Source organism: Medicago truncatula, chromosome 4 (assembly GCF_003473485.1).
Source record: "Medicago truncatula cultivar Jemalong A17 chromosome 4, MtrunA17r5.0-ANR, whole genome shotgun sequence".
Taxonomy (NCBI): Eukaryota; Viridiplantae; Streptophyta; class Magnoliopsida; order Fabales; family Fabaceae; genus Medicago; species Medicago truncatula.
In genome coordinates, this window is record NC_053045.1 from 15021821 (window position 1) to 15036042 (window position 14222).

Below are 14222 nucleotides of genomic sequence, written 5' to 3' on the forward strand. Positions count from 1 at the left end.
AATTTGGCATCAACTTCTGAAGCTTGGGAAGACTTGGATGACCCAACTGAGCATGAATAATAAGTGGTGAAGTTGTGGCAGAGCATGTCGTGGATGATAAAGAGAGGTAGTAAAGGCCTTGAGATTCATGTCCGACGCCAATCGTCCTTCCCGAAATCCGATCCTGCACGACAACATTATTTTTAGTAAAAGTAACAATACAATCATGAGAACGAGTTGAACGACTGATGGAAAGTAAATTAAATGGACAACTAGATACGTAAAGAACAGAAGACACTGAGAGGGAAGGTAGTATTTGGACAGTACCAACCCCTTGAGATCGGGTTTGGGAACCATTGGCAGAGGTTATAACAGGTAAGAACCCAGACGTACAAAAAGAAGAGAAAAGACTTTTATTACCAGTAACATGGTCAGAAGCACCAGAATCAAGGACCCATGGACCAATGGGGGATGATTGAGAGAAGCAAGCAGATGAATTACCGGTGTGTGCAACCGAAGCAGTAGAACTAGGATTTGGATTACTCTGACACCACCGGAGAAAATCTTCGTAGCTGACCTGAGACCCCTGAGTTTTAGATGTTGCTTGAATATTGTCAGAAGGAGAATCTACATGGGCCGTATTCACTTGAGGCTTACCATGCAACTTCCAACAGCGATCAATTTTGTGTCCGAATCGATTGCAATGCTCACACTTGGGACGAGACTTGGATGAACCTCCACGAGAGCGGTTCTGATTATTACCAAGAGATCCAAGGGCAGCTGTATCACCTAGGGAAGGAGTTCCAGATGGCTCAGTGGAATACTTTGCTGGCACTCGAAGAAGGATATATGTGGCAATATCCATATCCGGAACATCAACAGACGCCAAAATTTGATCCCGAATGGAAGAGTACTCGGGCGGTAAGCCATAAAGAGCTAGTAGCATGAAGAATGTGTTGTGTTGCTTACGCTCCTTCACCTTTTCAACAGGATCACTGGCGGCAGGAGGGAGAAACTCATTAAATTCATTAAGTGCAGTGTGAACATTACCAATATATGTATTGATAGACCCATCTATCGTCTTTGAATGAATGATGTTCATCATTCGGTGGCATACTCCATAGAGACATTGTATGTCATTGGTGTAGAGTTTCTTAGCTTGACTCCAAACAGACTCACACGTGACATGAGGACGAAAGATCGGTTTGATGTCTGGATGAAGTGTTGACTTAATAACACTGCACAACTGAGCATCAATCTTCTTCCACATTGATTTCTCACTAACTGGTACCTTGTCAATCGATTTAGTGAGATGTTCTTCATATTCTTGACCTTCAACCCACAGTTGTATATCACCAAACCAACTATCGTAATTTGATCCGTTCAATTTTTCAACTGAAAGGGGAGATGTGATGTAGTTGGTAAATATACTTTTGTTAGCATCAGAGGTGGTACTTTTGACAGATTCAGAACTGTTTGTTGGAGAAGTGCCAGAAGGATTGTTTGTATATCACGTAATTCCGTGAATTGAAACTGAAAACTGACACCGGATCTGGAATCAGCGAGGAATTTCGAGACCGGAGAGCGAAACAGCAACCAGAACAGAAGCAGCGTGGAGACGCGTGGGAGGTTGGTTGCGGCGGAGATTTCGGTGACAGGCCGGATTTGTCAAGGAGATTCAGATGGTGGGTTTGATTTTAGGAAAAATCGCCGGAAAAAGCAGCTATGGCGGCAGCAGTGGTGGTTTGGAGAGGAAAGTGGGCAAACCGGAGTTGAAACACGGTTTGCCGAAAAAATTTCTCACCGGAAGACAGTAGGTCAACCAGGTATTCACGGTGTAGGGTTGTCTCTCAATAGGCTCTAGATACCATGTTGAATGACAGAGAAAAGAGAGACATATGCTGAAATAACCGTGTGACTGAATAGCACTACGGAATGTCTATTATATAGAGTTAAGTAGCTTGGAGACTAAGCTATGATATATTTACAAAATAAATATTCTACATAATATTCTATCCTAATTTACTTAGAGAATAAGGAAAATATATTTACAATGTAAATATAATATTTACTATTTATTTAATCAATAAATATCAAGAGGACTTTTAGGGGAATTGTCTTTACTAGATTTTCTAGGCATTAGCTCTTTTTCTTCCCTCCTTGCTGTTTTAGGAGGGTTTGTTTCTTTTTTGTTGGATTTGTTTCTCTTTGGTTTTTTGTTTCTGAGACTTTTTGTATGAGGTTCAAGCTGCACCTGAAAACAGTTATTGAATTTTTTAGCTTTATCAAAAAAAAAAAATAACCATGAGTGTTTGATGGTTTTGGATGGACATAGAGGACCTGTGAGATGTTTGGCTGCTTGTCTTGAAATGGAGAAAGTTGTTGTAGGATTTTTGGTTTATAGTGCAAGTTTGGACCAAACGTTTAAGGTTTGGAGGATTAAGGTTTTTTCTGAGGATGAGAATGTGTGTTTGGATGGTGATAATAATAAGTGTGATGGGAGAGTGAAGAAGATTAGGGAGTATGATATGAGTCCTGTTTTGTCACCTTCTTGGGTTGAGAAGAAACTTCAGGGTAGTAGTCCCTTTCAGTAAAGGTTATATTATAATATTATCTGTTTTTCGTAATATGTTCCTATTATTATGTTCTTTTTTGTAATATGTTCCCATTATTATTTGTATGCTAACCAGGACCTCTTTTTCTTCCATGAATCCCATCAACCAAAATGGAACACATTTTTAATCTCACTCTTTTGAACTATCTCTCTTTTATTTGTTGAAAATTAGATAGATTCTACCAAATTTAAGCTCCATCCACAAATAATAAGATAATTTATAATGATGTCAACAAAGTAATTGATCAATGAACAATTGTACAGTCTTCTCCCCTATAAAACAGAGGAGGCACAGCCCATTAGAGAGAAACATTCTAAATCTCTCAATATGATTTTAGCTGTACATATTAAAAAAATAAAAATATACCTTTTATCGTCCAAAAGTGAATTTCCTAACAAATTATGCTTGTGTTTTTTTTTATTGTAAAAAAAATGCTTGTAGAAACATAAAGGATAAAAAGTAGTGCCCAATTTGAAATTTCTTTGCGGTAATTCTAGAGAACCTTAGGCCTCCTATGAAAAATATAGGACAATGAGATTTATTTATTTTTCTTAATCCTAGGGTTCCTAAGAAAAAAGCTCTAGTAATGTGAATTTGTAAGTAAGTGAAGTTTGATAAGGATTGTTTTAACTAAATTTTAAGCTTAGATTGTTTAGAACAAACAGTTTGTTTTTAACTTAAATTTATTGATCTCTTAACTTCAACCTCTTGATTTAGGACCACAATATTATATACTAAAAGAGAGCATTTGATACTATATTTAATTTTATTTTTTTTATAAATGACTAAAATTCCTTGACAAAATTTATGTACATTTCTTTAGATGATTTTTGTGTGGTTCTTCCCATAAAATTTACTTTTTATGTTTATAACAAACTTTGAGAAATTTGTAGATTTGAAAAATCATTGTTAGTGATGAGTATTTTATGTGAAGAATCACATGAAGAATACCTAAGAAAATGCACCTAAGTTTTGTCCTAAAATTAAAAATATATATTGTTTCAACTAAAATTCAAACTTGTCTCAAACAAACAATTCATTCTTATCTAAAATTCATTAATCATTTAACTTCAACCCTTTGATTTAAGGACAGAAAAATATATAGTTAAATGACTAAAACTAAAAGTATATATTGATTATTGATACTAAAAAGTAGAACATACTTTAACTATATATTTTTGTGTCCTTAAATCAAAGGGTTGAAATTAAATGATTAATGAATTTTAGATAAGAATGAATTGTTTGTTTGAGACAAGTTGAAATTTTAGTTGAAACAATATATATTTTTAATTTTAGGACAAAACTTTAACTAAAAAGACTATAAAGTATGTTCTACTTCTTCAATTTTAGAGATATCACTTAGCCTCTATTAGTATAAACAGCTTAATTAAGTGCTTATAACATAAGCATTTATCATTTTAATTTCTTCATATTATTTTCATATAAGCTGTTTCCATAAGCTCTTCCAAACATACTCAGAAGTGTTAATGAAAGTAGATAAGCTCAAATAAGTCAATTCAAATGTGTGTGAAATTTGACAGATTCTACACTGAATGCCTTGGCATGAAGCTGTTAAGAAAACGTGATATACCAGAAGACAAATACTCAAATGCTTTTCTTGGATACGGGCCTGAAGATTCCAGTTTTACGGTTGAACTTACTTATAGTAAGTTGAAATCTTAATGCTACTTTTTTTTTTGGCAAAATCATTATGCATATCATTTATATGTTTACCACTTACACAAAATTGTGTCTCATCATAGTTGCTATTTCGCGGTGATTGCAGATTATGGAATGGATAACTATGACATTGGAACTGGTTTTGGTCATTTTGGTATTATAGCTGAAGATGTAAGCTCTTCAAAAAGATAATAAAGCATTATTGTCTATCTTCAATGCAAAGCATTTATCTGATTTCTACTATGCATTTTTGAATTCCCTTATTATGATGAACATTGAACGACAAGAATCAAAGAGAGAATTGATCTGTATGAAAGGAAAGACTAAACAATTAAGACTATTTTGGTTTTATACTGCGATTTTGCAGGTTTCCAAGACAGTAGATATTGTAAAGGCGAAAGGGGGAAAGGTTACAAGAGAACCAGGGTCTGTCATAGGTGGCTCTATAGTAACTGCTTCCGTTGAAGATCCTAGTGGTTATAGGTTTAAGCTTTTGGAGAGAAGAACTACTCGTGAACCCTTATGCAAAGTGATGCTTCGAGTAGGTGACCTTGATCGTGTCATAGCCTTCTATGAAAAAGTGAGTGTATTTAGTTAATGTAATTATTATGATGGTTCTTTCTTCCTGCTTAGATGCAAACACACGCAAGAGGCTAAATGTTTTTCTTGTCTTTGTTAATTTCAAAGGCTGTTGGCATGAAACTTCTCCACAAGATAGACAACCCTGAGGAAAAGGTAAACTACTTGTGGTTGTTAATCAGATGCATGGCTATCCGTGTTCCTGGCATTACTGTTTTGATTGATGTTTGTAATATATGCATAATAAAGATTATGATTGTTCTTTTGTCATTGATTATGATTGTTTTTCAGTACACAGTAGCCAAGTTGGGATATGGTCCTGTTCTAGAACTGACGTATAACTACGGCGTCACTAATTATGACAAAGGAAATGGCTATGCACAGGTATATTCTATTCTTTTTCTATTTTCAGAAGAGGGTTTTAATAATTATTACATGGTCCTCCATGAATGTATAATGCATGTCGTTATAAGAATGTGGCTATTTTGTACAGATTGCTATAGGCACGGATGATGTCTATAAGACTGCAGAAGCAATCAAATCATGTGGAGGGAAGGTTATCCGCGAACCTGGACCCTTACCTGGTATCAACACCAAGATCGTTGTTTGCTTGGACCCTGATGGTTGGAAATTGGTATGGCATTTTTCAATCTTTTCCTTGTATTTGATGTAATATGTTCTTTGAAACCTTCCTACTGTGTTAACCTCTCTATGTCGCTCATTGTTTATGTCACTGATGTTGGTCCCACCACGTGGGGTATGTTCCAGCCAAAAGGAAAATTGCAACAAGCAATTGTCAAATTCTTCTACACATTAAATGCATGGCTTAGTTTTTCCTTTCAAATAGTTTGGCTATGTATAGGTTGTGCAGAGAACACACATAGCTTGCGGTGGAGCAGTTTGAAAGCATGACATAAAATATAGTTTTCACACATTAAGGACATGACTTTGGTGTGAAAGGAGGGCATAGCATTTAACTCTTCATCAGCCGATTTCCCCTATAAATAGAGGGGTACTTGAAGGAATGAAATCAATGAAGCAGAAGTGAAAATACAAAGTTTCTGTGTGTGTAGAAGTGTGTGAGAGGAAAAATAGAGTGTTGAGTAAATCCAGAGAGTGTGGGAAAAATACACCGGGTGGGTATCATCTCTATAACTTCTAGGTGCTATAAAATAATAGCATTAGAATAGAAGTAGGTCTCACGGGAAACACTATATTGTATCTCTTGTGTGTGTGAGAGAGTGGAGAGAATATTGTAATATTCTTTAATATAGTGGAATATTTTTCGGAGTTTGTCCCGTGGTTTTTCCCTCGGTATTAGAGGGTTTTCCACGTTAAATATTGGTGTTCATTTTTTTTATCACTACCGCTGCGCTGCAAGATCCAGTCTCTTTTGGATTTTGGAATTTTAATTTACACTTGCGTTAAGCTCGTCGAGCCCAACAAGTGGTATCAGAGCTCCGGTTGGAGCTTGAGAGTATAGTGTAAATTAAATGGAGGAGAAAACTGGTAACACTGGTACGATGATTAAACTCACTTCTACAAACTACTCCATTTGGAAGCCAAAAATGGAGGATATACTTTACTACAAGGATATGTATGATCCTGTAGAAAAGGGAGACACGAAGCCAGATAAGGTGACGGATGAAGACTGGAAAAAGTCTCATCGGAAGGTTGTCAGTCTGATTAGGCAGTGGGTGGATCTTAGTGTATTCCACCATGTGGCCACAGAGACAAATGCCCAGACTCTGTGGAAGAACATCGAAAAGATGTATCAAAGAAAGACCGCACAAAACAAAACTTTCGCTATAGAAAGTTGGTGAATCTAAAGTACCGAGAGGGAAGATCAGTTGCCGAGCACTTGAGTGACTTTCAAGACTTGGTAAACCAATTGGTTGCCATGAAGTTGGTGCTGGATGATGAATTACAAGCACTATTACTTTTGAGTTCTTTGCCAGAAAGTTGGGAGACTTTGGTGGTGTCATTAAGCAACTCTGCTCCAGATGGAGCGCTCACTTTGTCCCAGGTAAAAGATAGTATGTTCAATGAAGAAACAAGAAGAAAAGACATGGGATCAAGTAGCTCTCAGGCCCTTGTCACGGAGAACAGAGGCAGAAGCAAGAGCGGGGGGAGATCCAATAAATCCAAAGACAGATCACAATCTCAACCTCGAAGAAAGTTCAAGTGTTTTCACTGCGGCGAAGAAGGTCACATCAAAAGAAATTGCAAATCTTGGAAGAACAAAGAAAAGAAGGACCGGAGGAATCAAAGACCAGACGAAGATGAAAATACCACAACCCCAGTAGTTGATGGGGAAGTGGTGTTGCTTTCTGTTGAAGAAGAAGAATGTCATGTTGCAGATTCATGTGTTGAATGGGTCATTGACTCAGCAGCTTCTTATCACGCTACTTCCAATAAAGAATTCTTTACAATGTACAAAGTAGGAGACTTTGGCAAAGTAAAGATGGGCAATAATAGCATTGCAGATATTGTTGGAATTGGTGATGTGTGTGTTCAAACCAATACCGGTTTTACACTAACACTGAAGGACGTGCGACATGTGCCAGATTTGCGTCTAAATCTAATCTCTGTCCATGCTCTTGATTTAGCCGGATTTCAAAACAACTTTGGTGATGGAAAATGGAAACTTACCAAAGGATCGTTGATGATTGCTAGAGGCGTCGTGTATTCGACGCTTTACAAAACTCAAGTCAAGCTGATCAAAGATGGCTTGAATGCGGTCGAGAATGTTGCTTTGCCAGATTTGTGGCATAAAAGGCTGGCTCATTTAAGTGAAAAAGGATTGCAAATTTTGTCAAGGAAGTCCCTCATTCCGTCTGACAAAGGTACTAAGTTGAATCCTTGTGATTATTGTTTGTTTGGCAAGCAACATAGAGTTTCTTTCAGCAGAACTTCAAAGCTGAAAGATAATAAATTGGATATGGTGTATTCTGATGTGTGTGGACCCATGGAAGTGGAGACTCTTGGTGGTAGCAGATATTTTGTGACGTTTATTGATGATGCTTCAAGAAAGGTGTGGGTGTACTTCCTTAAAAGTAAGGATCAGGTGTTTCAGTACTTCAAAAGGTTTCATGCGATGGTGGAGAGATCGACTGGTAAATCTTTGAAGTGTCTTCGTTCGGATAATGGGGGTGAATATACTTCCCATGAATTTAAAAGTTATTGTTCTGAGCACGGCATCAGACATGAGAAGACGGTTCCTGGCACCCCACAACATAATGGTGTAGCTGAAAGAATCAACAGAACCATTATGGAGAAAGTGAGATGTATGCTGAAAATGGCTAAGCTGCCAAAGCCATTTTGGGGAGAAGCTGTTCAAACCACATGCTACCTGATTAACAGATCTCCATCTGTTCCTTTGGGCTTTGACATTCCTGAGAGAGTATGGTCCGGACATGATATAAGTTACTCTCACCTGAAGGTATTTGGATGCAAAGCCTTTGCTCATGTAAATAAGGAGCATAGACAAAAACTTGATGATAAAGCCATTCCTTGCATATTTGTGGGCTATGGAGATGAGGAATTTGGCTACAGGTTATGGGATCCAGAGAAGAGAAGAATTATTAGAAGCAGAGATGTAGTGTTTCATGAGCAAGAAACTATGTCAGATTCTGCTATTCTAGAAACACCTAAACGTTATGGTAAGGTTGATCTTACACTTACCACTCCTCCTGTAAGAGTTGCCACAGAAGGGGGAGATCTTGATGAAGACCCTGGGGTTGATGGTGAGCCAGTAGTTGAAGATGGTGATGATGAAGATGTTCAAGATGGAGAGCAATCCACAACATCTCATCTCAGGAGATCAAGCAGAGATCATCATCCATCTACCAGGTACCCTAGTTCGGAGTACATCCTCATCACTGATGAGGGGGAGCCGGAAAGTTTCGATGAAGTTCAAACTCATAAGGATAAAATCCAATGGATGAAAGCAATGCAAGAAGAGATGGATTCATTGCAGAAAAATGATACTTATGAACTTGTGAAACTTCCTGAAGGCAGAAAAGCCTTGAAGAATAAATGGGTGTTCAAGCTCAAGAAAGATGGTGACAAGCTAGTGAAGTACAAAGCTCGCTTAGTCGTAAAAGGTTTTGGACAAAAGCGAGGAATAGATTTTGATGAAATCTTCTCTCCAGTTGTTAAGATGAGTTCAATTCGAGTTATACTCGGATTAGTTGCTAGCTTGGATTTGGAGCTTGAACAAATGGATGTAAAGACTGCATTTCTTCATGGAGATTTAGATGAAGAGATCTACATGGTTCAACCAGAAGGATTTGAGAAGACTCGAAAGGAGCACTTGGTTTGCAAATTGAAGAAGAGCTTGTATGGATTAAAACAAGCACCAAGACAATGGTATAAGAAATTCGACTCGTTCATGATGAGTCATGAATATACCAAGACAGATGCAGATCATTGTGTATATGTCAAAACATTTCGAGGTAACAAATTCATCATCCTTCTGTTATATGTAGATGATATGTTGATAGTGGGGCAAGACGAGGATATGATTGGTGATTTGAAGAAGGAATTGTCAAAATCCTTTGACATGAAAAATCTAGGCCCTGCAAAGCAAATCTTAGGCATGAAGATTTTGCGAGACCGAAAAGCTAGAAAGCTATGGTTGTCACAACAACAGTATGTGGACCGGGTTCTAGAAAGATTCAACATGAAGGGTGCTAAACCAGTTAGCACACCGTTAGCCAATCACTTTAAACTCAGCATAGTGAGTTGTCCTACTAGTCAAGATGAAAAAGAAGCTATGGTTGCAATACCTTACTCCTCAGCAGTTGGGAGTTTGATGTATGCAATGGTTTGCACCAGGCCAGATATTGCTCATGTAGTTGGAGTTGTTAGCAGGTTTCTTTCCAATCCGGGAAAAGAACACTGGGAAGCTGTGAAGTGGATCTTGAGGTATCTGAAAGGAAGCTCTAATAAGTGCTTATGCTTTGGAGGATCAAATTCGATTTTGAAAGGCTACACAGATGCGGATATGGCAGGTGACCTGGATGGTAGAAAGTCTACTTCAGGAATTGTGTTTACTTTTGCAGGGGGAGCTGTATCTTGGCAATCTAAATTGCAAAAATGTGTAGCCTTATCAACAACCGAGGCAGAATATATTGCCATGGCTGAAGCAGGGAAGGAAATGCTTTGGCTAAAAAGATTTCTTGATCAATTGGGAATGAAGCAGGAAAGGTACGTTATCCATTGCGATAGTCAAAGCGCTTTGGATTTGAGTAAGAATGCGATGTACCACTCTCGTACAAAGCATATTGATGTCAGATATCATTGGTTGCGTCAAGCAGCGGAAGAACAACAATTTATGTTGGAAAAGATTCACACCGATAAAAATCCCGCAGATATGTTGACGAAAGTTGTAGCACGTGAAAAGCTTCAACTTTGTGCCGAGTTGATCGGCATGGATCGCCGGTGAATGAATTGCGAGGATATCTCCCTTTGGCTGGAGGGGGAGAATTGTTGGTCCCACCACGTGGGGTATGTTCCAGCCAAAAGGAAAATTGCAACAAGCAATTGTCAAATTCTTCTACACATTAAATGCATGGCTTAGTTTTTCCTTTCAAATAGTTTGGCTATGTATAGGTTGTGCAGAGAACACACATAGCTTGCGGTGGAGCAGTTTGAAAGCATGACATAAAATATAGTTTTCACACATTAAGGACATGACTTTGGTGTGAAAGGAGTGCATAGCATTTAACTCTTCATCAGCCGATTTCCCCTATAAATAAAGGGGTACTTGAAGGAATGAAATCAATGAAGCAGAAGTGAAAATACAAAGCTTCTGTGTGTGTAGAAGTGTGTGAGAGGAAAAATAGAGTGTTGAGTAAATCCAGAGAGTGTGGGAAAAATACACCGGGTGGGTATCATCTCTATAACTTCTAGGTGCTATAAAATAATAGCATTAGAATAGAAGTAGGTCTCACGGGAAACACTATATTGTATCTCTTGTGTGTGTGAGAGAGTGGAGAGAATATTGTAATATTCTTTAATATAGTGGAATATTTTTCGGAGTTTGTCCCGTGGTTTTTCCCTCGGTATTAGAGGGTTTTCCACGTTAAATATTGGTGTTCATTTTTTTTATTGCTACCGCTGCGCTGCAAGATCCAGTCTCTTTTGGATTTTGGAATTTTAATTTACACTTGCGTTAAGCTCGTCGAGCCCAACAACTGATTGACTTATTTATTACTTCTTGCAGGTATTTGTTGATAATGTTGATTTTCTGAAGGAACTAGAGTGACAATAGCATGGTTGTAGCTAGATCCTACACTTCTTCAGTAAACTTATAGTAGGCTACTAGGCCAACAATTTTTTCAGAAAAATCTTATAACTATAAAAAGTCCCTCCAATCACTATATATGAGGGGGGAAGGGAAGAAAAAAAAAACATATTTACAGCAATCACAATTTCATCCTTATTATTTTTTAGTAGGCGCGGCAATTCAACATGCACTGGATTCCCTCTAACCATAACTGTTTGTCTTCTTTACTTCCGCATTCAAATTCTATTAATCTATCTGCTGTTTTTATTCCAAAATATGCTCTCTTTTTGCCGTTGCCTTTTCCCTTCCGGGCCAAGCTGGGATATCGCTGCACACTCCGGTGACTATATCTGTCATTTTATAGGCCATACCTTAACATTGCTTACAGTAACAAAGAGTAAAATAAGTAAGTTTTGCATACTGAAACTTGGCTTACATTTCTTCTTTTTTGTGAATGTTCCTGCAATATGCTTGCTTTTCATTTTGGCTACTACCTGTAGTCATTGTGTTGAATAGATATTTCAAATAATTATATAATTGAGATATAGATGCTACCAATAACTCATGTGTGTGATTTGTTAATGAATGTAGGAGTGTCTTCAATTAATTACCTGCAAATTTGAATTAATATTGAAAGAGACTTGCTTCCAGTGAAGAACTCCTGTTATGGACATTTAAAATAGTATTGTACTTACATTAGAAGCGTAAACTGATTTATACATTTGGTATTCTTCTTTTATTCTTAAATTTCAATGAAGTCATTGTTACAAACATGGCAGTAGACACTAGACATACCTTTTCTTGTATGTTTGAGAAGTACTCCTCCTCTAAAGACACAGTCCAGTGCTGTCAACATGTTTGCTTCTTTGGCTTCACCGCACTTCTCCTCAACTGTTGGAATCGTAGTAGCTCCAAGCCCTTTCTCCATACGTGCCTTCAAAGTAGCAGCTCCTCGCAATGCTGCCATTTAGTTCATTATATTTTCTCTTATTTTGTGGTAGAATTTGTTTGACAGAATCAATAGAAATGAACTCAGATTGTAGGTTTTAGCTCGAACTTTCATACCATTACGTTGCTCATACTTAATTGTTCTTTCTTTTTATTCTCCTTTGAGCCATTAAAACTGGTCTGGTGTTTGATTTTTACATTGAATGTAAATATACCAAATTTTGCTTTTAGTCCCTGTAATTTTTCTTGTTTTGTTTTTAGTTTGTGTAAATATATCACTTTTTCCTTTTGATCCTTGATTTTTTTAATCCCTACAAAATTTGTTCATTGGTTTTTGTAATATTCATTTTAGTTCTTATTTTGAGATTAAAATCAAATACTCCACAAATTACAGGGACCAATTTAAACATGAATAAATTTTGCAAGGACTCAAACAAAAAAAACAAGGACGAAAAGCAAAAATTGGTATATTTGCAGGGACTGAAAACAAAAAATATATATATTTTTACAAGAATTAAAAGCAAAAATTGATATATTTGCAGAGACCAAAAACATAGTTAAACCTATCGAAATTAAAAAATAAATTAAACTGTTGGTAAACAAGGTTCAATTTTGTTTCAGATGAATAAATCAACTTTAAATTCTGATACCTGTGGCTGCTCCGGCTGTTAGAGTCATAATATCTCCATTGGTTTTTGCATTAATAGCAGAGTCAACTGCTGTTATGATTTGGTCCTGTTCAGCTCCCATATCTTCTGCAATCTCAATGCAATGAGAGGCTACTAGAGCTGTGGCAGATGCAATTGCAGCAGAAGCCATGGTAGGGTTCTTTTGGTTGGGATTAGGCTTTTCGGATGATGCTATTGAAGCCGCAACTGCTGCAACAGCGGCAGCAACACCAACTACAGATACTGTGGCGTGCAACTGAGCATTATGAGTCCTGATTTCCTGTTTTTTCCTCTCCTTCTGATCTTTCAACCACCTACCCGTAGTCCTCCCTCTTATTAAGCTCCTGTAAAGCTGATGAGCAAAAATTTGCACAAAAAATTAACGAAAATAGTTACAGATTGAGCATTTATCTGATTATAATTGATGAATATAATCACATGTTGAATGCAAGATACCCCATTTCTCAGCAAGTTTTGGCTGGAAAGGAATTCTGGAGAAAGTGCTTGGTGAAGTAAAAATAAATCCTGCATATGAATGATTACTGTTATTTCATTTATATATACCAAAGATTTAATCGCTGTGCAAAATTATTTCTTGTGCTTTATGATTATATTCATGAACCACACAAGTTTAACATGAGTAGTAAGTAAAGTAAATACCTTTGTTTCGCTACTGTCTCTTGGCGAAATCTGATGAGAATGTCCGTCAGATAGCTGCTAAACATAACTTGTATCAGAAGTTCAGAACCAATACATAGAAGGAACTCCATAGATTCAGTTGGGGTATCAGGTGCAGCGCAAGATGATGCAGGCCTATCTACAGGAACATTCTCATCTATGTTCTCCAGCTGATTAACTGAGCATTTAGAGACTGAGTTCACTGTCATTGAAATTAATCACAGAAAATGAGTTAAATATTTTCATGAGAATGGACCTTGAACATAAGAATTAAAAGTAGTTTGGTTTCATTTTTGTTCATATTAAGTAGTAATGTTGAAATGGAAAACAACTTTCTCTCTTTTACCAATTTTAACACTCACTTGTAAAGATGAATGAATACCCTAAAGCTTCAATCACTCAAGAGACCAATATGATGAGAGAACTTATGAGCAATAGTTAGATATTTAAAAAGAAAACGTGATGTTGTACCAACGTGCTTTATATTTGCCAACGTAGGTTGGTCCAGCTGGTAAGGAGTTGACTCATACCCTACAAAGATGTGGATTCAACTCCACTTGTCAGTGTTATGACCTCGGTGGACAATCTAAAAGTACTTTTGTAAACGCTCTGAGACATGAGGCATATCTGTCTCTGACAAACCTCCAAAATCAAATTCAGTATTATTTTGCCTGAACAAAAAAAATAGTGCTTTTTATTTAGGATGATAAAAACAACATAAAAGAATCTTAGTGATGAACAAAAGGACCCAATTGAAAGGCCATTTATATTTGACTCCACTTT

At 37.0% G+C, this 14222-nt stretch overlaps 1 protein-coding gene and 1 pseudogene across 1 annotated transcript; one reads left to right on the plus strand and one right to left on the minus strand.

Moving 5' to 3' along the window:
- The first annotated feature begins 4079 nt into the window (after nucleotides 1–4079).
- LOC11443915 (probable lactoylglutathione lyase, chloroplastic) lies at nucleotides 4080–11178 on the plus strand. The gene is made up of 7 exons (XM_003605755.3): nucleotides 4080–4260; nucleotides 4381–4445; nucleotides 4642–4854; nucleotides 4962–5009; nucleotides 5145–5237; nucleotides 5347–5487; nucleotides 11083–11178. The coding sequence occupies exons 1-7, from the start codon at nucleotides 4116–4118 to the stop codon at nucleotides 11122–11124; spliced, it is 747 nt and encodes a 248-aa protein (XP_003605803.2). The 5' UTR covers nucleotides 4080–4115; the 3' UTR covers nucleotides 11125–11178.
- LOC11445685 (VAN3-binding protein-like) lies at nucleotides 11158–13648 on the minus strand (annotated as a pseudogene).
- Nucleotides 13649–14222: the final 574 nt, after the last annotated feature.